Genomic DNA, 24,239 nt, shown 5'->3' on the forward strand with positions numbered 1-24,239 from the left:
GATCTTTGCGTGGATATGTCATGATGTGAAGCCATGTACTCACCGACTTTCTCTGGGTCAGACACCGATATGTGAATGTCAAAAGAATCTCCGCCCTCCTCTTCTTCAATCTACAGAAAATAGGAGCAAAACGTTTCCCAATTTTATTCCTCCAGGGAAATTGTGTTAGTGTCTGACATCGGCGCAACAGCAAGATGAATATTTAATGAGGGCAACAGGGAAAAAATGCACTTTGTATATATAGCAACTGATGTCCTTTAGCTACTAACCGATAATATTACACTACAAATGTAAATCACATCTAAGGATATAAAGTGTAATCTGAGCATTTTTCAAAACAACATTTCTGATTAATTTATTTTTTAGACTCCATTTAACACTCAGAAGTATATGTGTGAACAATTCCCCATTCAGCAGGGATTTGTTTTTACTTTCTGCCAAATACTTTTTCTCAATAAATACATGTTTTTTTTAAGAAAGGATGAAAAACAAAACAAAAATGGAATGCAAGCTCACCAATAAATGTAAGTTTTGAAACAATGACTCCAATTTTAATATTTAGCACCTTTCATGCAAAGTAACCCAAGTGGTTTACATATAAAGAAAATAACAATACAATGAAACATTAAAATCCTCACCATTCAAACTTTTAATACTGCTCAAAATGCAATTAAAAAACAACAAGGAGGCCATTCCACACTTCAGTGCCATTAAATTCAAGAGTAAGGCAGTATAATCTAAGAGGCATTGTTGGTACATAAACTGAAAGGCAACTGCTGACAAAGGAAGCTCCTACTTCATTGAAGCCTTTATAAGCGAGTAATTGGAGTTCGAAGTATAGCAGCATTTTGAATTAACGCCAACCGTCAGCATTCTTAAGATGTCAAGTACAAAGTGAGCTGGAGTAACCTAAGTCACTTGTAAAAGTATGCGTCAGCATTTCAGCAACACTGGAGTTAAAAATTGTCTCATGTTTCGAAGGTTAAAAGTGATTTTTGTCACCGTATTAAAATGTCTAATAAAATTCAGGTCAGAGTCTAAGATTGTTACCAGATCTGGACCTTGTGCTTTCAGACAGAGCAGTTGCTTCAGTCTCTGTCTTTCTGGTATTTTAAGTCTACATCTAAAACCTCTTTTTTTGTTCATGATGCTATAAAACATTTTTACGTATACAAGCAGCAGAAATATCTGACGATATTATACGTAATAATGTTGCTAAACACATACAATGAAAAGAGAAAAGGACCGAGAATACTTCCTTTAGGAACACCATATTCAGGGTCACATTAACCTCCAAAATTAGTCAGGCTCTACACCACATATCACAATATTTATATGGATTTCTCCAGCACTTATAGTCATCTCGATATGCCAAAAAGATGCAATTTAAATTTGTCAAACTTTTAATTTTATGATAAAAAATTTATTAAAATGAGCCTTTCAGAAAATGTATTCGCTCTAGAACAAAGAAACAAATTTACAAGCAGGAGAAAATAGAATATAATTATGTTACAATAATAGAATAATAATAATAGAATAAAATTATGTCACAGATGTTATAATGACTTGTTTTTGTTCTTTTAAGTCTCAAACTCATGAGACTGAAATTAATCTAAATTAAAATAAAATGTAGGAACTAAATTTTTGTTCCAATTTGAAAATACACAAATACACAAGAAACTTGAATTTGTTCAGCACTTTGTTTAAGAAAGACTTTAGAGGAACTGCTATTAGAGTATTAAAAGCCAGCTTTGAGTGCCGTTACCTCATCGAATGAGGAGTGTGTGAACATGTCGTCGTGGGTGTGGCCAATGCGAGGGGTGATGACGGACGTGGGAGGGGTGATGGGGGTGATGGCGGGCGATGGGCCATCGGACAGCAGAACGTCTCTCTCTGGACTGTCCAACGAAACCTCCTCTGTCGCTTCTATAACACCACAGAGACACAACAGGAAGTCACTGAGACTCTGTGTGATTCAGGCTTCATACTTCCAGTGACTCATCTGTTTTGACTCTAGTGGAACCATAATTTACTAAATGAATATCATTCTGTATTCAGCAAGACTGGAATCCAGCTCATCAAAAGCTCATCGGGAACAACTTTATTGAGGTCACAGACGGTGAACAGTGAGGTCATTTTTGCATAGATTTCTGTCCTTCTCTTTGTAGTCACTGAAGTTTAATTTTAATGTGAAAGTGAGTTTGTGGATTCCTACCTGCAAACAGATCCTCTGGATCGTCATCGAAGAGCGAGTCTTGCTTGGGTCCATTTGAGTTGGTGCTGATGTCCTCAGCAGCTAAACTGGCTGGTTGGGACTGCACATTAACACAGATGCAAAAAAGTGTGAGATCTTGTGCAACAAGGAACAAAGGAGCTTTGACCTGATGATAGGTTATATCAAGTACTAGTTCTGTGCATAATGACATCTTATTATGCACAAAGATTTGAATTATTTACCATTTCATGCCTTGCTTCCTTTCGTCACCTATTGATTTTGCAAGACTGAGAATCTATCATATTTCAGTTAAATAAATACTTTATTAATATCCAAGTCTGGAGAGCTTTCTGTATTGCAAAGGCTTTAAGAAAAAAAAAGCATTTTAAAGGTCTCGAAATAGCATAAAAAAACTGTTTTGTCTGTTTTCCTCTAAATCTCCGCTTCTACAATCAAACTTCATATTAATATGTATCTGTTAAAAGTTGACTAATGCAGGCACAGCAGAAATTTCAACAGCCTACATCTGTGTAGCAGAAACCACTGAATTCCTCTTAAAACTCAAGCTGGAGTGTGCACTTTACTCCACATTGTTTCACTTCCAGCAAACTTCTGAGCTCAACAGAGCCTGAGCGTCATTTTCACGTCACAGCAGACTGACTCAAATTTAAGTTCTTTCCTGCCAGCGCGGAAGAAAAGTGGAAGGAGAGCAGCTGCCACATCTGCACAGAAGCTGTGCAGACTCAACATATTCTACAGAAGAAGCAAGGCAAAGAAAAAAAAAAGCAAAAAGGAAGCTTCCAGCAGTGTGTGTCATCCATCCTGCTGAACCACAGGACTTCCTGCCTGGGCCAGCTGCTCCACAAACACTGAAGGTAACACTGATCGATCAGCAGCATCAACAAAGGCTGAACAGGCTGCCTCCTCCAGAGAAACAAGAGACTTCAAAGATTAGAAATGACTCATGCCTCACTACAGACATCGCAAGGAGTTCAGGGAAATGGGCTACACCATCACTGAATCTGATGGTGTAGCCCATTCTGTAGCCCAGAATCTGATTGGACTCTGCAAATACTGAGTACTAATGTGATAGCAGTGTCAAATTAATAAGCTCCATTCCTCACAGTGAGGAACTGACTGGAGGTCATTTCTTTATGTGGTCATCAGCTTTCCATCCCTCTTTTTTTCTACTCATCCACCATTTACCTGCACCCAACCAGAGCCTGCTCAAACGTGATTGTTCAGACAAGAAGAAGACACCAACAATCCTGCCTACAGACTCTACATACTCATATGTGTCTTCTGACATTTCCATTGCTTTTTCAGGGAAAAAAGAAAGTGATTCTCAGTGACCTAAGCACACTCCTTCCCAGCATAAACCGTCAACTGCACGGAGCAGTTGACGGTTAATGAATCACTTGTGTAGAGTGTGTCACAACTTTATTGCTTTAGGAGTGGAGATTATTTTATGTGCAGGTTTCCAGTTTAAGGCCTGATCTCTAACACGCTGATGACATGACTAGAGAAAAGGTTCAGATTAATTAGGTTTCACTGAGGCACTGTTGAGGCAGTGTGAGGCACTGTTGCCTCTCAGCAAGAAGGTCCTGAGTTCGACTCCACCTCGCCTCTCGGCCTGTGGTAGCTGGGATAGGCTCAAGGCCCTCCACAAAGTTGGATTGGTAGTTTAATCGAATGCATCACGCAACCCAGCGTGGGCGACAACATCGAGCTGTCTCTGTGAGGGCTGTTCTGATTGGCTGATGCACATAACAAACATATCACTGGGTTATCTGGGTGGCAGGTGGAGCTTTCTCTGGTCAGCATGGTGTCAAAATACTGAATGAACCACACCAGTACAAACTGAGAGCTCAGCTGGAGTCCCAGAAAGAGAGAAGGGGGAAGAACGAACGAAGGAGCGTTTTTAGCTGAGAGGACAGAAAGAGGAGAGTGTGGAGGCAGAGAGAAGGAAATGAGTGATGATAACGAGGAGCTTCCTCCCTCCTTACTCAGCAAGCACAGAGGGGTCAGAGGAAACACCGCACGCACACACACACAGCAGAGCAGCTGCTTCCATTCAACAACAAGTGTTTCACACTTACATAGTTCCAACAAGACTGTGAGGATTTAAACAAACTTTGAGGAAAATCACAGGAAACTGACAGATAATTCATGAAAGCAAAACTAACCGCTGACCTGGACCCTGAATTAAAATCAAATGTGAAACTTACAAAAAATATGACTCAAATGTAATCGTTAAAGGGCCTCAATTTACCAGAAACTACAAGAAAACAGAACAGCAAAACCTGCAGCACAAAAACGTGAAAATTATTGTTTCAATCAACATCTTTCTAAAACTAAAACCGAGTGTAACCAGGGGTGGGTTTTCTGAAAAACTGTCAGACTGGATCGCAGTCATTTAAGGAAGGAGGAAATGATAATAGGAGGAAATACATAGTGGATTATGATCAGAAACATACAAGAGAGAATATGCTTCACCTTCCTGCAAACCAAAAACAAAAGAGGGAAAGAGGAGGAGTTAAAACTTTAGTGGTCACTCTGTCAGTTTACTAGTCCTTCTGAAGAAACATGTGGGCCATGAGAAGTGCAGAAGTGCATCACACACACACACACACACACGCACACGCACGCACGCACGCACGCGCGCACGCACACACGCACACACACACCACTGAAGAGTGCAGTTGTGACACTCAAGTAAGGCAATCATCAACGGGAAGAAAAACCAGAGTGTTGACATGACAAAAAGAGGCCTGTTTAAGAGAACGTGTGTGTGTGTTTGCGCTTTCCTGCTGCAGACTGGTAACTTTGTTTCTGATTTGAGGTTCCAACACTATGAAAAGCTCCTGTTTTTCTGTATGCAAATTCTTTAACATTGTTTGTAATTTGTTTTATTTACCTCTTAATCATAGAACAAGAGAATATAAACTGCTCCTTCATTCGTTTTTCTGCACCTGCCTGTTTCTATTTAGGCTGAAACACGCACCACAGTGGGTCGGGTTGGTCAAAAATGGTCAGAAAGCATAAAGATAGTATAAAAAACACATCAACAAATATGAAAACTGAAAAAAAAAAAACCTCTCTCATGCATGCAGCAACCTCTGGGAACAAAGAGGAGGTGCCAAAATCTGTAATTCCTCAAAGGGCCACTTGGTGCTTATCAATACCCAACTTTTTTTCCCCCCCATGATCATGAAGTTAATAAGGGCACGGCCACTTTCATTGACACAAGAAGCTTTAGCTAACTGAACTGGACCTCTCGATCAAGTTGATGCTGGTGACCTCTAGGGTATTTTATGCAGTTATCTGAAACATAATATGGTCTGCTGTGTGGCACACACGCAGGAACCAAGCTTCCTACTGTTAGCTGGTATTTTGCACGTCACCCTCTCATCCAAATACATCCACTTGTGCCTCCAAAAACCTGACATGGTTGTGGCCAAAATGCAAAAAGTGAGGCTTCAAAATGGCAAGGTCTCATGTGATGCCATCTTTCATTTACAGTCTATGCTTTTAATGCCATTAAAAGCATAGACCAGGGGTCCCCAATCTCAGTCCACGAGGGCCGGTGTCCCTGCAGGTTTTAGATCTCACCCTGGGTCAACACACCTGAATCACATGATTAGCTCATTACCAGGCCTCTGGAGAACTTCAAGACATGTTGAGAAGGTAATTTATCCATTTAAATCAGCTGTGATGGATCAAGGACACATCTAAAACCTGCAGGGACACCGGCCCTCGTGGACTGAGATTGGGGACCACTGGCATAGACTAAGCTCCCTTTAAAAACAAACATTTTAACACTAAAAAGAAAATTAAATAAAAAATGATTTTGTTTTCCAACAAATCTAGTCAACACCAAAACACAGAAATGTTCAGCTTGCTGTCATGTGTCACAAAGTACTGTATCCAACCTTTAAGTCTAAGAAGCTGTAGACAGCAAATATTTGACAGTAATTACTCTCTGGATATTCCACTGATCAAACACTGCAAAGGCTGAAATAATGACCACTAATGCAATCCAAATCTTATCAAAGCCAAACCCTATACAACAAACTAGTTCAACATTAGTAAAACTGCCGTTTTACATGTTATTACTCAACATTTTCACCTTGATATTTCTTCTTCTTTTGTTTGTTTTGAGTATCTTCACTTTGTCAAAAAACTATAATCTGCCTGCTGGATTTTCTGGGCTGCTTTCACCAGTATATTTACATAATTTTGACAAATAATAATTACAAACTTTAACCACTGTCTTTAATCAGCTCAGATACACAAACACAAAGAAACAAAGAACAAAGAAACTTTAATCTGCTAAACTATTGTTTTTCCGTTTTTCCCAATCCGCCTTGAATGTATCATTTACACCTGTGTGACTGTCACCTGACTGCGAGCAAACACACCTCCTTTGCGCTTTTTCTCAGCCCAAACAGACCTTATCGGCTCCTGTAACAGTGGCTTAGAAGGCCACCGTTTGGTGTATCAACACCCCGCATTTTTAGCCGTTTTCCTGAATGATGACAGTGCAAAGATGTATGCAATAGAAGCCTCCACACACGCCAAACTTCGTTCAAAGATTAAGCGATTTTAGGGTGTCCAGCCTGCCTGCTGCCCCTCCTCTAAGTTTCCATCTGTTGTCAGCTGGAGGCATCACGCCCTGCCTGCCACAGCTCCCCTTCGGCCTCCCCTCATCACCTCCTCCTCACCTCCTGTGTTGTGGCCGGCTCCGGGAACAGTTCCTCCCCGTCCTCCAGCTCATGGAAGTCGGTCTGCTCCGGTGGAGCGTCCCTGGCTGTATCCGCCATATCCGTCTTCTGTTTCTGCAGTTTATTGTGGTGATGATGGCTAGCAGCTAGCTAACAGACACACACACAGCCCGAAAACAGTCGACTGACAGGGCGAGAGGAGGAGGAGAGGAGGAGCGGGGAGTCAGGAGGTTTTCCCAGTTTGTCATGTGACCAATAAAAGGAATCCCTATGGGAGCCAGAGTGGAGCGGAAAGAGAGCAGGACTCACTCCGCCACGAGTTCGTGGAACCTCTCTGCGAAAATACGAAACATTAATTGAAAGAAAAATACCTTTTCTTTGAAGTTTATTTTTATCATTATTTAATTTAACAGAGTATTGTAAATAATGTATTGAAAATTATAATAAGCAGAAAAAGTAAATATTTAAAATGGATGGATTTTAGTTCATTTAAAGAAGAAAGAAAAACCGAATTAAACTGAAATATATAAGCTAACAGTAGAAAATTACAGATGTGATTTAGTAATTTATGGTATTTTTTTTCTTTAAAGATCATTTAGAAAAATGCAATTTTAAAAAAAAATAAACTGCTTTTATAAATGATTTTATATAAAATAATTATGCATTATTATAACCATTGTATGTGCGTAGAGGTTTGAACTTTCTAACTACTGCTAAATATATGAAAATTTTAATTTTAGAGTGTACAAATAAATACTTAATTACATCAACTATTCAGGTGGAAAATAAAGAAACAATTTGCGACTTTATTCTTTAAAAAACATCCAAATTGAGCATGTAGTGATTTATTCCTTTTTAAAATGTATTATTGTTACTTAAACAATATTATATTTTCTTATATTCGCAAAATAACAATGTAGCAAATAACAGTTCTAATTATTATGAATTTATTCCTTACAAAGTTACCAGCTTTACATTTCACTTCTGCCACTACTGTCGCATCTATATGTATACTTGCAGTTGTTGTAGTTGTAGTTTTATATCTATATGTCCCTGTGCAAATAAATAAATAAATAAGTGAATTAATATTTCTACTTAATTATCAACCTACATAGACGATCTTTGTTTTGGAGCCACTAGACAGATGAAGCGTTTCAGCCGGATTACATTTAGGGGTGCACACATTCGTAGCTGGCGGCAGGTGTAAACAGGATCTTAACGGCAGCTGATATCGCGGAAGTTTTATTTTAAAGAGGCTTTTTGGAGCTCACTACGTCGTTGTAAGTTCGCTCGGTGTTTACAGAACACGTAATGTTTGTGTCAAGTTAAAAAGCGAATCTAAAAGACTTTAAGTTTCGTTTTTGTAGTTCTTTTAGCATGGATGCTAGCGCGGAAACGGCTATTGAGGCTTCAGACGATAAAGCGGAAGACCATCATGTAACACAGGATGGAGACCCGGACCTGGACCTTGAACTGGATTTCGCCAAAATGGGAGTGAAAGGTAAAGCGCCGGAATTTTACAATGACAGCTGAACAGTGAAGAATACCTGGTGGAGCTTAACAACATCTGGTGTCATGTTGTCTAGATGAAAGGGGAATTTGAGAAGTCTGCACATAGTGGTCCTTGATATAGACTCAAATAATGTGTTCCAGATAAGAGGAAATGCAGTGAACTCGCGTTAAAGAGTTTTTATAGCTAGAAATGGTGATTTATGAATGTGAAATTAAGTTTTAAGCTCTATAAAGCTGTAAATCCACAGAAACTGTATTTCACAGGCTGTTTAGTTGCTGTACCAGATCTGTTAAGTGTGGCAGTTTGGATTTTAGAAACCCTAAACTGCTTTTTAAACTCCTTAAAGTCTCACTGTTACCATAACTTCTTCTGTACCTAATAAGTTGTTTCCTTGTTGTCTTTTGTAGATCTGAAACACAGGGCTCAGGCTGTGCAGACAGACAGCATGACAGCAGAGTCCAGTGTCAGCACAGAGCCCGACTGGGAGTGTCACGTGGCGGCCGTGTTTCAGTACAGCTCCACCCTGATGGAGCAGTACGACAAACTATTGAAAAAACAGGATCAGGAAGAGGTGGAACACGAGAAGTACAAACAACAGCTGCAGAAGAGAAAGGAGGAGGCCACTCGGCAACACCAGGTGAGACACACACACACACACACACTGCTATGCAATGCGTGCGCGCATGTGTTTATAGTTCTCAATTTCTTGTGGGATTGACCACTGTGTGTGTGTGTGTGTGTGTGTGTGTGTGTGTGTGTGTGTGTGTGTGTGTGTGTGTTCAGGGTCTACTGGACAAACTGGAGTCTCTGCGAGTGAAACTGCAGCTGAACAACTCCAAGGCCACCAGGAAGAACTTCTTAACCAAGAAAGCAGAGATGACCTCTGAGAAAAACAAAGCAGAGGAGGAGAAGAACAGGTAAGACTTAAAGAAAAAGGAGCACCATATTCCCAACAAAACAAACTCTGTTCACTTTATATCGCTGCATTGTAATCATAGACTGTACATTAAAGATGCCTGTGGTTAAGATGATGTTAGACCTGAACACCAAGTTTGCCTCGAGAAAAAGACAATGTACAAGCTTAAAATTGATACCATAGGTGGATCTACTTAAAATGTTGGATGAGTTTGAGTGACCTGAACCTCAAGGTCGAGAGGACAACATATGATTACAGTGATATATCTGTGACATGGCAATATGGGTAGGCTGAAATGAGGTTCTAAAATCACAGCTAAAGTCACATTTTTATGAAACCTGAGATAATGCCTTAATTCCTTTTGACAGAAAATCAAAGAAACTAGAATATATTTAAATTTTAAAAAGAGGAATTTGTTACAAAATAATTTTTTGCTTGCTAACTCTCCTCTTCTCTGTTCATCTTCCTCTGGCAATCAGGCTGGCCAAAGAGCTGGAGGAGGGTGAAAAAAAGCTGACAGCTCTTACAGAGGAGCAAAGCGAGGAACAACGGAGGTGGCAGGAGGAGCTGGAGGAGCTGAGGCAGGAGATGGAGCGAGTGAGGAAGGAAGCACAGGAAACTCAGCTTCGGGCCTTGCAGGACGAGATTGCAGCTGTGGAGAAGCAGAGAGACGTAGCCATGGCTCGCATTGAGGCCTGGCTGAAAGAGGTTTAGACCCCAGAATGTCTCTGATAAACAAATCATAATCTGTCAGGCACCTTATTGTTATAAGTACTGATAATCATGAGACTGATTATGTCCTAGGTGGGGCAATACCTGAACGCACTCAGGGTGGAGTTTCCACAGCAGTATTCTCATGAGAGACAGAAGTGGGAGAAGAAAGAAGTGTTGGTCAGGAGGAACCAGGCTGAGCTCCAAAGTCGCTTCCAGGAGGTTCTGCAGCAGCTTCACCAGGGGCGAGAGTTAGAGTCCCTCCCTAGGATCAATGTGCCTTCTTTACCGCAGGTTCCCATGGTGAGAGACTGAAACAAATTCAATGAAATAAATATAATATTAAATGCACCACATTGTATCAACTTGAGGCTTTAATTTCCCTCTTTATTTACTTTACTTTGTATTAGTTCCAATAGTTATTCACCTTTTTAAATCTTTATTTCTGTTAGTAACTTCCGTGTTTTCTCGAGCAGGCTGAGCTGCGATTCGATCAGGTGATGCAGTCACTGGTTCAGCCACACATCATGGCCCCGCCTCTTTCAAACCCAGCTCATCGACCCCTCCAACAGCAGAGGCACCCACAGTATTACCAACAGCAGCAGCAGCACCATCACCCTCACCCCCACCATCCCCAGTACCGTGCCCCTTACCACCACCCCCCATCCCAGCAATACTTCCAACCCTCCCCATCATTGCAGGACCAGCCTCCACCTCAGTTCCAGCCTCCCCCTCAGCTTCTGCCTCACATCAGAGGCCCAGTGAGGGTGACTCCCCCTCCTAGTCTGTCCCCCTCTCCCCCCTTTCAGGCCACCCACCCTGTAGCTCCTTCCCCGCCACCCCACGCTGTAGCTACTACTGCAGCTTCCTCTGCACCGGCAGGCAAACTGGACAAAGTCCTGGAGAAGCTCGGGGCGAGGTTCCCACAATGCAACAGGGCTCAGCTGACCTCTCTGCTCCAGCAGGTGAAAAGCTCTCGTGGTACCTTGGCCGGCATGTCCATGGAGGAAGTCATCGAGCAGGTTGGCTTCAGGCTGGCCCAAAATGAGAGGTCAGCCCTGGGGCCCATTAGCCGGCCCACTCCCCCAGGCCCCATCCAGAGGCCAACAAATCCCATTCAGAGAGCAGCACCAAGTGGACATGCTGCCGGGCCCCGTAAACTCTGCCTGATGTGCCAGAACCATGTGGACCCAGAAAGCCGCCACCCACTGAGCTGCTCTCACACCATCCACAAAGACTGTATCCAAGTGTGGCTGCAGTCCAGCAAGAACAACTCCTGCCCCTTCTGTCCAGCAAAGTGACAGAGATGACAGTCAGCTGTGACTCGACGCTGTGACTCTCATCAGCGTCGTTCCAAATATTAGCTATATGTTATTATAGTGTTATGATATATTCAGTCTTTTAATTAGTCGTCTGGATTTTTTGGACTGTCTCTGTTTAAGGCAAACTGAAATGTCAAGGTACTAGTAGAGCATATGTTAGCTACATGCTAAACATTGCTGAGTAATCTGTAGTGTTTTGAATGCTAATAAACTGGATTTAACTGGGTGAATTTTTAAATACTGAATTTTGGGTTACAGAAATGAGTTTGACTACAAAGCCTTAAAAATCAAGTTAGTCTTCTCAATGTCTGTAATGTTATTCTGCCACAGGAACAACTGCCTACAACTCCGAATCACACTGATCTGTAGGTCTTAATAAAAATAAATAAATAAATAAGGAAGAATTAATTTGAGATCTTTTTGCTTTTCATCACACCATCATCAACATTGGGTCAGCATAAGGTTAATGTAACAACAGTCTTTGTGGATTGGGCAGCTGTCAATAATTTGCCCCACATATAATTTTAGAATATTTTAACTCAGTTACTTTTTTGAAGAAGTAACTATAACTAATTACTTTTTCAAAGTAACTTGTCCAACACTAATCACAAACATAAACAAACTGTAATAAATTAAGAAATTATTATTATCACTAGTAGTAATAATAATAATATTCTTTTATTTTAAATGGTCTCTTTGTGTGTCTGCAGTTCATAGTCATAACTCCAGAGGCTCCTATTAAAGATGGTCTGTATCAGTTTAAAACTACTTTTATCTCCTCTGCAGGCTGGTTTTAGTGTGTTTGTGTTTCGGTGTTATAGATCGCGCGTGAGTGTCTCCAGGGTACAGAGGTATTAGTGATGGTCTGCTGTGTCTCCAGTGAATCCTGTGACAACTCTAATTTTGGTGTGATTTACAGACCGCTGGACAAACAAGCATCATTACCGCAGCCTGTAAACTCGGACCCGACCGACTGCTCCCAAACTGTGGTCTGGGGACTCTCGAGGGTCCTTAAGAGGTTCCCGGAGGACCCCTCAGCAAAATGAGAGAGTTTTATTTGACTATTATTTCATTCAGGAGGAGATAACGGAACGAGTGAGAATGAGCGATCCGAGGTTTGGGTCTGAGTACGTGACAGACTGAATCCTCTCGAATTGAAGTTTTTACAGTGTGAGAGTCCACGCTGTGATCCACGGCGAGTATTTAAAGGAAAACTGAGCCATAAAACACACTACTAAAAACCAGCTGCTGGAGGTTTTTTTATTGGATCTATTTTACAGAAAAAAAAAAATCATTTGTATCAAGTCAAGCTTTTCTGTAATTGAGCCCTTAGAGAGTTATTTTCTTAAAAGAGGTGAACTTGTTTTGAGGAAAGTTTATTGTTGTTGACTCTGTGTAGCTAACCGACATTATTTTATGTTACTTTTTGAAACAACTGATTTAAGTCTTGATAGAACGACTTCATGAGAGGATTTTTGTTGCAGCGTTGGGATGATGAAAGGTTTTAGTCACATGATCCGTATCACATGAATGAACAGCAGGCTCTTGAAGTTCATGTTTTACTCTCACAACATGCCACATAAAGTGAAATAGATAAATTATACACACACACACTCATTTTCATATCATAGTGAGGACACCTCATTGACAATGTTTTCCCTAGCCGCTTACCCTAACCCTAACCATCAGCCTAATCCTAACCATAACCTAATTGTAACCCTGACACTAAAACAACATTTTGAACCTCAAAAATGCCTTCAAACTGGTGGGGACGGCATTTTTTAAGTGACTGTTGGTCCCCGCAATTATAGTAGCATCCCAATTTTCTGTCCTTGCAAAGACGTCTAAACATGCACACACACACCCCACTACTACTATTATGACTGGATCAGTTGTGGGTCAGTGACACCCATGAATGTCCAAGGAGACAAACCCCACTACGGGTTAAACATCTGGAACTCTCCACATTCTGTTTTTAAAACTGAAGAAGCATCTCAGATGATAGCAATGACTGTCTGAGAGGTGAAACGTCATCAAGAACCTAAAGAAGTCTAGTTGACTCTTTTCTGTCAAGATCTCTAGAAAACAAAAGGAACTATCAATTCCAGCCAGCTGACCCAACATTAACAAAGCATTATACAAGCGCTTATCTCCTAGGAGTAACAGAAAACAAATGGCAGCTCGCCTTAATTTACTCTTTCTAGTCCCAGATCAAAGTAAAGTTTAAAACAATCAGTGGTGTGGCTGGTTGGATAAAGAGCTACAAATAAACCTCCATAGATTGGACCCTTCTTGTCTCCTTGAAGCCAATCATCTGCTGTAGTCCTGAAATGCCAGTCCCAGCCTGGCTCCTGCACAGTCCAGTTAGCATGCCTTCGCCCCATGCACTACGTCATCATGGTAGGAAACAGCAGTTATGGAAAATGAAACAATAGGAGAGCCATAACTCTTCTGTTTATGTTAATTATACGTTCTACTAGGATTCATGCAGTCAAATGCTGAAAAATTGAATGAATGGAGGTTCACAGTGCCATTGGATAATGAGGCAAATCATACTATAAAAGCAAGCCAAGAGATTCTCAAGGCAAAGAAATGACAAGAGATTTCACAGTAGAGCTTAAGTTTTGGTGACTGAAGACAAAACTGAAAGCACACCTCAAATCAACCAGCTGCTGAAGGTCCTGCAGTAAATGTAGTAAAAATAAAGCAACACAAAGAATCGTTTTTAAAATGTCAGACTGTGCTGAGGCAAAATTACAATTAATAAATACATAAATAAAAAAACAACAACAAAAAAACAGGGTCATATCCAAATACTTAGAGACTCAACTGCATCTGTTACTGTAAAAAGAATAACGACGTGACCGTTGTCAATGCTTGGATCATGAAAATTAATTATCCTAATCTTAATAATGAAAAATTAGCATTAAAGTTCATATTTGGAGCTTCCATCGAGTTTTATTGTAAGAACATCAGGGAAACGTGTATTTTTTTAGTAGTGCACACACAATTTTAAACCTCTTAGATTTTTATCACACAGTTCTCGCGTGTCTGTGCGCGCGCACGCGATGCTGATGTGACATTTGAGATTCTGTCTTCAGAGAAAAGAAATACTCTGATGCTCTCTCGTGTTAAAACAGATAAATGTTAACGAGATGTTCCCTCTGTGGCTATTTCACGCCTGTGTGAGGGGGGGAAAGCGGCTGTTTATTAAAGAACCTCTCAGCTGAAAGCCTCCCGCTTCCACAACATTTTAGAAATTGGGAGGTGGGGGGAAAAATCAATCATCTCTTTGGGTGTAACACTCGCGTGTTTCTGACATTTTACAGAACATCATCAACGATCGCCTCGTCGTCTCCGGGGTCACAAACTGTTTGTGCACAGGGAAGGAAACTGAGCCCACTGTCAATTATAGAGGCAAAAAAAGATTAAAATAAGACACCGGTTTACCGCAGGTTATTCGGGATACGTGCTCCCAGCGAGCCGGTTCTCCGGGGACAAACAATCTGCAGGCCGAACAAACACTTTAACAAGGTGCCGCTGCTGTTTTCATGCTCAGAATCAACAAAATCGACTGTGTGAGAGAGGAGGCAAATGCCAAACGGCTGCTGAAGAGCGAAACTGCTGCTGGGGGTCAGTTTGCTTCTGCAGCGGCTTAAACACTGCAATGCTGCCCCCAGCTGGCCCTGTAGGGGGACTGCAGGTCAGCTGACCCGACCCTCGGTTCACTCGTTTTCCAGATAAAATATAAGATTAAAAAACAATGAGTTATGTACAGAAGAAAAAAAATATTATAAATGAAATATAATCAGGGCAGCACGGTGGTTAGCACTGTTGCCGCACAGCAAGAAGGTCCTGAGTTCAATTCCACCATCAGGCCGGGGTCTTTCTGTGTGGAGTTTGCATGTTCTCCCCGTGTTTGCGTGGGTTCCCTCCGGGTACTCCGGCTTCCTCCCACCGTCCAAAGACATGCAGTTTGAGGGAATAGGTTAATTGGATAATCCAAATTGTCACTAGGTGTGAATGTGTGAGTGAATGTGAGCGTGAATGGTTGTCTGTCCCTGTGTGTTGGCCCTGCGACAGACTGGCGACCTGTCCAGGGTGCACCCCGCCTCTCGCCCTATGACAGCTGGGATAGGCTCCAGCGCCCCCCGCGACCCTGGAAAGGATAAGCGGAAGCGAATGGATGGATGGATGGAAATATAATCAAAGTTGTGTTGGAGTTAAAGAAAGCTCAAGACTTAAATAAAGGAACAGACAAAGGTCTACAACCACCTGTTTTGGTTTCCTTAACCTTTTAAACTCAGATTGTTTAATTTTTATATGAAGTTGCATTAAAACAATGTAATAGATCCCATGATTAATAAAAAGCACATAAAAATGCAAACAATGAGGCAAAAAAAAAAAAAAAATACTGATAGACCTGCAAGAATCCTTTTCTCCTGTCATTTTGTGATGAAGACTTCTCTCTTTTCTTTCTTTGAGCTCTTGTAGCTTCCTCAGTTTAAAGCCTTGTTGTAATTTAACTATAACATATGGCAGCTCCCAGCTGGGAGTCCCGTTATCACTCTGAGTGATGATGTTTTCTTTGCATCTGCCAATATCACAGCTGAATCATAAATGCTGAGCTCACAATATAAACCCTGAACTTCACTAACAGGCTGAACTATCACACTCTAGATCACATGTCCAAAGACATAAAGGTGACAGTAAAATGATTTGAAGAACATAAATAAGTGAAACGCAATAAAGCTTGACAAAATACTAAAACTAAGAAGGTCCCTATTTACATCTTTTAAAAGTGAATGTAATCTTTTTAATTTTATTTTTACTTTAGGTACACAGATTTGTTTCTGGTTGTGTGCCTGCAGCTGACCAAGCTGACTGATCCACCACACACCAGACCTTGTGCATGCCATCAGTATTATCATATTCTAATAACACTACTCAGGTAACACAACGTGTTATTAAAAGGCAAAATCTAAGTGAAGGCTTTGTCTGTGTCCATGCAGACCTAGAACGATGTAAGTTTGACCTGAACTAATTGTACCTGTTGTTGAACCACTTCCTGTCACACCAAGCTTCAGGCTCATCTCTGGTTTGGTTCGTGTCAGTCTGTGCATTTCATGTGTTGCAATGTGATGCATTAAGACTGAAAGATGTTGTTCTGCCCTGCATGCAAAGATTCATTTGGTTGCTCGTTCCACTTTTAGATAAAAGCCTGAAGCAACTCTAATGGGCGTCATAACAGTGTAAGATCACACTTAATACAAAACACATGGATGGAAAGCACAGAGTGCATATCCAAGATATACTAGCATTGTGAGCCATTGGCTTAGCATTTTGGACGCTTCCATGTTGGATTTTGTGCAACAATATGTGGATGAAAGTTAATCAGCTAATGCTAAAAAGCTCACTTAGATAACTGCTACCATAAACAGATGCATTAGCCACATTTCTAGTAATCAGTGCTAAGAAAAATAAATAAAATAGTAACATTTACCTCACTAAAAGTAAATCATAAGCTTTTCAAAATCTGTGTACTGCATGAAAAGGCATATTTTATGTCAGCATAATGTCATTAAAATGCTTGAAAAGGCACCAAGAGCACAAATTCTGTCTGTGTTAGATTGTTGTACCAGTACCAGGATGTAAGCACGCTTTGTAATGCTGTGCTAATGCTGTGAAGATTAACTCGCTTTTGAGGCTATTATTGGAACTCTAGTGTTTGGCACGTCCATGCTGGCTAAATCTTTCAACTCCTGAAGTTGCCAGTTGATGAAAAGGCATTTGAGTTGTTTGAGGTTGGATGGTGAATGGAAGGCTAGTCCTGACAGGGGTGAAGTGTCAACCAGCCTCTAAAAAGCCTTATAAGGACAAGCAGATAAAGACAAGGGGAAAAAAGGACCTGAGAACACCGGGGAACACTTGAGCTCCATATATTGATGGAAAACCTTTGGAGAAAAGGCAACAAACATGAGCTAAATATACACATATGAATAACTTTGTTGTGGTCATGAGAAAAGATCCAACTGCAAACAGAAAAGTAGCTCAGAATTCCCGGGAGGGTGAAAAACTAACTCTAAATAAACACCACACAATGAAGACAGAGGGAAGAAAACTCAAAAATGGGAAAATATGACAAATCCAAGCAAAAAGAACGAGCAACAGAAAGCAGAAATGCACGAGGAGGGTAACAGGTATGAACAGGTGAACTTAATCAGGTATAACAGAGGGTGGGAAAAGAACAAAGTGGGGAAATCAAATCAAACCACAGAAAGGCACAAAAGGGTCTAGCCTTCAAAATAAAACAGGAAGTAAACTGAAAGAGGGCCCAAGCCTAGATAGACAGGCAGCACAGTGAAAAAAAGAAAACACAAGAAGAACCCAAGAATCAATAAATCTTCTCTCTGCCTTTTATCCACACATGTAAAATCAGCTGTCAGAAACCCTGATTTTTGATCCTAATCTCATCTCACCCAGCTGTGCTTCTACCACCTCAGGAATATTGCAAAGATCCTTTCAATATTGAGTTTTAGTAACACTCATACCATCATTCATGCTTTCATGTCCTCTCATTTAGATTACTCTAATGGCTGTCTAAAGAAGTATAAATCAGAAAACATTAAATTGACTTCAGATTGTACAAAATGCTGCAGCAAGGCTTATTACAAGAGCCAAGACACCAGTTTTAATGCCTTTACACTGGCTGGTCATTACACCTACAATCAATTTTAAGATTTCACTTATGACTCTTAAAGCGTTTTAATAGTCTTGTCTCAGGATATATACTAGAACTGCTTCTCCTCTACCGACCAATACACAGCCTCAGATCCTCAGGCAGAAACCTGTTAACTGTTCCCACATCACACTTAAGGACAAAACATGATTGAGTGTTTAGGACTCCTCAGTTGTGGAATGACCTGCCAAAAAAAGAAGCTCACGTCGTTATTGTCTGATTTACAATTTCCTCTTTTAGTCATTGTTTCTGTGAAGCATTTTGTAATGCAGATTTTGAAATGTGCTATACAGATGGATCTTGTTATTATATTATATAACACGAAGCAACTGAAAAACTAAGGCTAACAGCAACATTAATCATAGCTATAATGCAATATGAAAAACATGACATCAGATCTCCTGCCCAGCACCTTTTGGGTTAACTGGGTCCTGTCTAGGCCACTTTCAGGCTTATGCAGAACTCTTTGTCACTTGTATTCTAACATGAGAAATATCAAATCTGCACTTTTTGATACCAACAGTTTCACATTTGTTAAGGATTGAAGGACACTGAAAATCTGAAGACAGCTTAAGGCCAAGTTTGGCTATTGGTAAGACTACAAAGCGACATGATGCTCTGTTGTGTTCTCATTTAAGCTAAAATGCAAATGCTGAGTTTGATCTGCATGTAAATGATGCCTCGTGTCCGTCTGAAGGCCGCTGTGGAAGACGAATGGTGTTTATCAGCCAGTCTGGAATCAGCGCTTGGCGCTTTGCACAGGACGCCATCTAATTACCTTTTTTCTTAAAGGTTGTATTTATTAGAATCCATCATCGCTGTCGTTACATCAATTAATGCTGTTGATGGGCTGAGGAATTGTCACCCTCTGCCCCCGTCTTCCTCACCCTCACCCCCTCGCATTCCCTCCATCCTTCACAGGCAGAAGAACCTCCTCTCTTCTCTTTGGCATTAAAGGCCTGTCATCCCAGCATGCCGCGGGGCCCCCGACCATAGCCCAGCGGTGTCAATTAAATTTGATTGACTGAGTAAAAGAAGCACACAAATAAGCCAAAACAACAGACACAAAAATCTATACATGACTCCTGCAGCCCCCCCACCCTCTCCGGCCCTCCGCCCCGGCTGTCAAATCAAGCGCTTGTCTCGTCTGTTTTCGTGGCGTGTGCCGTGGACGTCCACCGCAAGACAACTGCTACTCTGTGTGTGTGCGTGTGTGTGTGTGTGAAGGCGTCAGTGTTGGCCAAATGCACCGCCTGTCCCGCCCGCCCCCTTAAACACCCCCCCTCTCTCACCCAAACACCCACAGCCCCTCCCCTTCCATCCACACAGAGTGATCCAATTAGTGGTTCTGGAGCCTCGTCCGCACTGCACAGTGGAGGCCCCTGGGTATTGACTCAAACTGTTGTCCAATAAATGAGGTCTAATTTATCAGTTTAACTTCACCCTCCCACCCCACTCCAACCCCTCGAAGAAAAGGAGTGAAGAGAAAGAGTAGAGGGTGGGGGGAAAAAAAGGGAAAACAAATAGCTTTCATTTTTTGTTGCATGAGCAGGCGAGGAGTGTTTGGGAAAAAAATCCCAATAAATCCTGCATTCCTCACATATCACGCCCTCACATCTCTCCTTGTTGTTTTGCTAATTGTCAGCCGGTGAGCTCATGTTTCATATTCACTGCGATGATTGAGGGACGCTATTAGAGCAAACCCCATTAGGCTCTGTGGGGAAGCGGCTGACCCTGCGTGGGAACCATCAAAGACCAATTTGCTACCCAAACACCATAAATCCTGCCCTGTTAAGTGACTGTTTTTGATGCTGCTGAAGCGCGCAGAAATAAATATACGCTCTGTTATGTATTGTCCATTAAATTACCAGTGAGCACAATTCACACATGACATCCATCTTGGTCAGCCGTGGTCAAAAGTGGGGTCCTGGGACCTGCAGAGGACCTCTGACGGTGCTGGAGGACGGCTCAGTGACGGCTTCATTTATTGTTCAAGAAGAAGAAGAGGGCTGCAAAACTTAGGAAGTTTTATTTGTCAGATTAACGGAGACCATCAAATTCTCAAGAGGAACAAAGTTTATTCTCCAGAACCTTAAAGTCAGGACTTCTCTGCAAAGCTCTGAAGTACAATCATGTCAGTTGTGTCACAGAGTCTCCTCCCCTGCAGGACATGCCCAAAGCATCTCAGGGTTCTACCCTGAGCCCCTTTCAAATGACCAAACTCTTCAGCCTATTTCTAAGGTTTGAGTCCAGGTTCCCCTAAATAGAATCCCAGTTCCAAAAAAGTTGGGATATAAAATGTAAAAACAGAATGCAATGATTTGCAAATCTCAAACAGGTATATTGTATTCAGGATAAAACATGGTAAACATATCAAATGCTTAAATTGAGAAAAAACAAAAAGATTTGAGACAAAAAAAATAAATTTGATTTGATGAAAGTACCATATCACCAAATTCATGTTTACCAGTGCTTTCTGACCTCAACGCTTTTAACAACAGTCAGTAAAAGTCTGGAGCAAATATCCCTCTAAAACCTGTGTATGCCTTTCAGCATTGCCTTTCCAGATGTGCAAACAGCTAGCTCTACAGGCACTAATGTACCCCCATACCATCAGAGATACAGGCGTTTGAACTGAGTGTTGAGAACAAGCTCCTTTTCGTCTTGAGGATGCGGCAACCGTGTTTTCCAAAAACAATTTCAGATTTCGATCCACCTGACCACGGAACAGTGTGCTGGTTTTTCTCACTCCATTTTAAATGAGCTTTGGCCCAGAGTGGAAGCAGCATTTTCTCATTTACACTGAAGGGCACAGCAAAACAGACAATCATTTCTCGAAGCTTTCCTGAGCCCATGGAATGATTTCATGACAGAAACACGCTCATTTTTAATGCAGCACCTCCAATATAGAGTTTTGGTCCTGTCCCTTGCACACGGTGAATTCCAGATTGGTGAAACTCTTCCTGTCTAAGACGTTCTTTTATTCCCAATCACCTTCCTAACCTGTTGCCAATTAACCTAAGTAGAAATAAAATGTTCCTTCAGCTGTTTCGTCTTAGTACCACTTACTTTTCCAGGCATTTGTTGCCCTATTTCAACTTTTTAAAGATGTGCTGCTGCCATCAAATCCAAAATGAGCTAATATTTTTCATGAAACAGTAAAATGTCTCAGTTTGAACATCTGATATGTTTTCTGTGTTCTATTGTGAATAAAGTTTAGTTTACAAGATTTGCACATCTATTACGCAGCACCCCAGCTACGTGGAACTGGGGTTCTACACTTATTAGAAAACAGTATCAGTGATATGAAAGACAGGAAGTGATTTTAGTTTTAAGTAGATCTACAGTGTAAGAGAAGCGACTAAAGGAACTGAAAAAGGTTTCTGGCATAAAGTATCCCTTTTCTTTACTCATTTGATAAAACATGAAAAAAACAAAACACTTGTACAGCCAGTTAATGATTGTTGAAGCAGTAAGTTAATATCTACATAAGAGTTCAGGTGTCACTATGATACAGGGAAGGTAATATTTATGAAATATTGCTCTGATAACGGGGGTCAAAAAAGAGGAACGTTATTCATCACACCATTGTGAACAATTAGGCCCGACACCACCTGCAAGTCCAGAAATAAAGTTTATTTCAGTTTGTCTTCAGCCTTCACAACAATTTAAATAGCAGAAGGACAGAAGACGTCCGTCTCTGTACACATTGGTTAGTAAAAAAAAATCTAAACTCAGGTCAGACACTTCAACATTCACCGATACTGCGTCTCATTTTATTGTTTTTCTTTCTTTGCATTGAGAGGAAACATCCAAGTTGATGCAGCAACAGTAAGGGTCCATCAGAAGAGTTCATTAGAAGCACAAAAGTTCAGTTTGTCTCCCTTCTCTTGTCCTGAGGGAGTGCCTACAAAGAAAATGCTCCAGATAAAAAGAACTTCATTTCAAAGACAATCCTTTTAACACAGCTGGCCCCGCCAAGAGAACACTGATTGTTTGGCAACGAGCAATATTTTGGGGCAATGGAAGCTGAAACATTTCCCTGCAACCTGCTCCAGGTATAACCGTCCTAAAGGCCTGCAGCGTGTTCATATTTTCCAGGAAATTATTGTTAAAGGAAATTGATTTTTGTTTGTAATTTTAAAAGTCTGAAATTTTGAAATTCAAAATGACCTTAAAGTATTTAATCTGATAATTCCACATAAAAAAGTTCCCATCGGATCATGCCAGAATCAGCTCAGTTTATATACAATAAATTTGGCATTTCACAATGAAGACATGATTCATTCACTGCGCCTTCATACTATGTTTTTTTTCTCCCAAGTCACAGACCTTCTAAGTAGACATTACAGATGACTCTCAGGTTCAGCAGCTGGCAGCACGAAATTTCAGATGAAAAATTAATTAATTAAAATTAAAACAATTCATATCCTCACAGAAAAAAAGTGTGACACTCCGAGTTGGTTTAAAACCGATTTTAAATTTGGTTGCAGTTTTTAACAAATTTCAAGATTGTGTTTTCAGTCCTGAAAATTTCATGTGTCCATCTGCTCCTGAAGTGATGAAGGAAAGATAAGGCAATTTAAAAAGCACCAACCCTTTAGAGGCCTGTAATTCAGAGTTTTCACAGTATTATGGTAAAATTTTGCATGACCTCAGTTATGCTAAAGTTACTGTATAAAAACAAAAGATTACAAATTATTTTCTTATAATTAGTATCAAATTACTAATTATAATTTGGCAGAAAAGCATAAACGTTATGTTGAATCTTTGAGAAGGATTACAGACCTTTAAATACAAAAGGCCATATTTTCCCCAGCTGCTCCTTTGAGGCAACTTTCTGAAAACCTGAAGGTATAATCAGCAGGTTGGTGCGGCTGTCGAAATGACTGAATTATGGCTCTGCTGTGTCTGACGTCCCAACAATAGGGGGAAAAAACCCCCTGTAGGACAATGGGGTGTTTAGGGGAGTCTAAAGCCTGGGCTTCAGGGATTACTTGTACATACACTGACCTCATTACTTGAAACTAGGTTTAATGTGAGCATCCACCACTGTAACAGTATGTATACCACAGAAAAGAAGTAAATGCATAACAGGTCCCATTTAAAGCCAAATCTGACTGTTTTTTTAAGCCAAATGACAGCCTGTGTTTTCCCAGTGTGCTCACTGGAAGGGGTGTGAAGCAAGCATGGGAACCTTTATGTCCTGAGTAACAGTAACGTTTTAACATTGTCATACCTCCTTTACACTTAACTGTCTAAATTTAGCAATTAAACAGTGAAGAGTGAGATATTTGGGAAATATCAATTCAGATAAATATTAAATGGGGAAAAAAATAAAAACATGAGGTGAAGAGACTCTGTACGCATAGTCCCCAGACTTAATCATCCAATCAGAGGCAAAGTGCACAGAGATGACAAACTAAAATGTTGGACTGTTCCTTTAACAGATCAGGAGTAGATGCAGGTAAATCCTCCTGAGCCCCACTGCCTCAGATATCCACCCACTACCGCAGCCCACCACACACAGCGAGTGTGCAAAGCCAGAGGAATAGCAAACTGCAAAAAGGTGACTGTAAACCATCTGAAACCGCAGTGCAGAATGATACTGACTCAAACTGCAGGAAATATACAGGAATGTGAATTAAAAACTAGAGAATAAAGTCCAACCACGGCGAAACATCAGTAACAGTATTTGAATGAACATAAACATGCGTTTAAAACATAACAGATGTGATCCAGTTATTCCCACAGCTTTTAAAAAAACTGGGGCTGTAATCTGTGCTGCTTTTCATCCAATCAGGCAGACAGTAAAACAAAAGCCTTTAGAGGGCGCTACTGAGGCTCTAGAGGCTGTGTCAAACGTTAAAGGTTTAGAAAATTGCAAATCATTTCAGGATTACAAGAAAGTGCCACAAAACTTTCCACCACTTAGGAATGCCTCATTTACTGAGTCCATTTAGTCCTGCTTCATATTGTTATCTCTGATATATGCTGTGACTTAGAGCTGGGCAGCATAGTTGGAGCCATTTATGCTGATGACAATTCTTCTATGCAATAAAATTATTTGATCTATAAAACACCAAACAAAAAAAAACA

The 24,239-nt window shown here is 40.8% G+C and overlaps 2 protein-coding genes across 3 annotated transcripts in view; one reads left to right on the forward strand and one right to left on the reverse strand.

Moving 5' to 3' along the window:
• The window catches only part of snx2 (sorting nexin 2), a 30,727-nt gene extending 23,542 nt beyond the window's left edge, over positions 1-7,185 (reverse strand). Inside the window, exons 1-4 of the mRNA XM_031731326.2 lie at positions 6,940-7,185; positions 2,216-2,315; positions 1,766-1,926; positions 44-110 (exon numbers count right to left, since the gene is read on the reverse strand). Coding sequence (XP_031587186.1) covers positions 44-110; positions 1,766-1,926; positions 2,216-2,315; positions 6,940-7,038 — 427 coding nt within the window. The 5' untranslated portion in view covers positions 7,039-7,185. The remainder of the gene's footprint in view (positions 1-43; positions 111-1,765; positions 1,927-2,215; positions 2,316-6,939) is intronic.
• A 906-nt stretch (positions 7,186-8,091) lies between these two features.
• On the forward strand, positions 8,092-11,813 carry rnf214 (ring finger protein 214). 2 transcript variants are annotated; one of them, XM_031731328.2, is made up of 7 exons: positions 8,093-8,219; positions 8,307-8,440; positions 8,860-9,089; positions 9,236-9,369; positions 9,848-10,076; positions 10,173-10,382; positions 10,556-11,813. In XM_031731328.2, the coding sequence occupies exons 2-7, from the start codon at positions 8,317-8,319 to the stop codon at positions 11,378-11,380; spliced, it is 1,752 nt and encodes a 583-aa protein (XP_031587188.1). In that variant the 5' UTR covers positions 8,093-8,219; positions 8,307-8,316; the 3' UTR covers positions 11,381-11,813. The 2 variants fall into 2 exon arrangements, with proteins under 2 accessions (XP_031587187.1, XP_031587188.1); XM_031731327.2 differs by having other exon boundaries at positions 8,092-8,440.
• Positions 11,814-24,239: the final 12,426 nt, after the last annotated feature.

The sequence above is a fragment of the Oreochromis aureus genome, linkage group 12 (assembly GCF_013358895.1).
Source record: "Oreochromis aureus strain Israel breed Guangdong linkage group 12, ZZ_aureus, whole genome shotgun sequence".
Taxonomy (NCBI): Eukaryota; Metazoa; Chordata; class Actinopteri; order Cichliformes; family Cichlidae; genus Oreochromis; species Oreochromis aureus.

Bases quoted from the DNA above. Each gene is read 5' to 3' on its own strand.
- rnf214 (XM_031731327.2), top strand. From the start codon at position 8,317: ATGGATGCTAGCGCGGAAACGGCTATTGAGGCTTCAGACGATAAAGCG. The intron at 8,441-8,859 runs GTAAAGCGCCGG...TGTCTTTTGTAG, and splicing joins CGCCAAAATGGGAGTGAAAG to ATCTGAAACACAGGGCTCAG. The intron at 10,383-10,555 runs GTGAGAGACTGA...TTTCTCGAGCAG, and splicing joins CTTTACCGCAGGTTCCCATG to GCTGAGCTGCGATTCGATCA.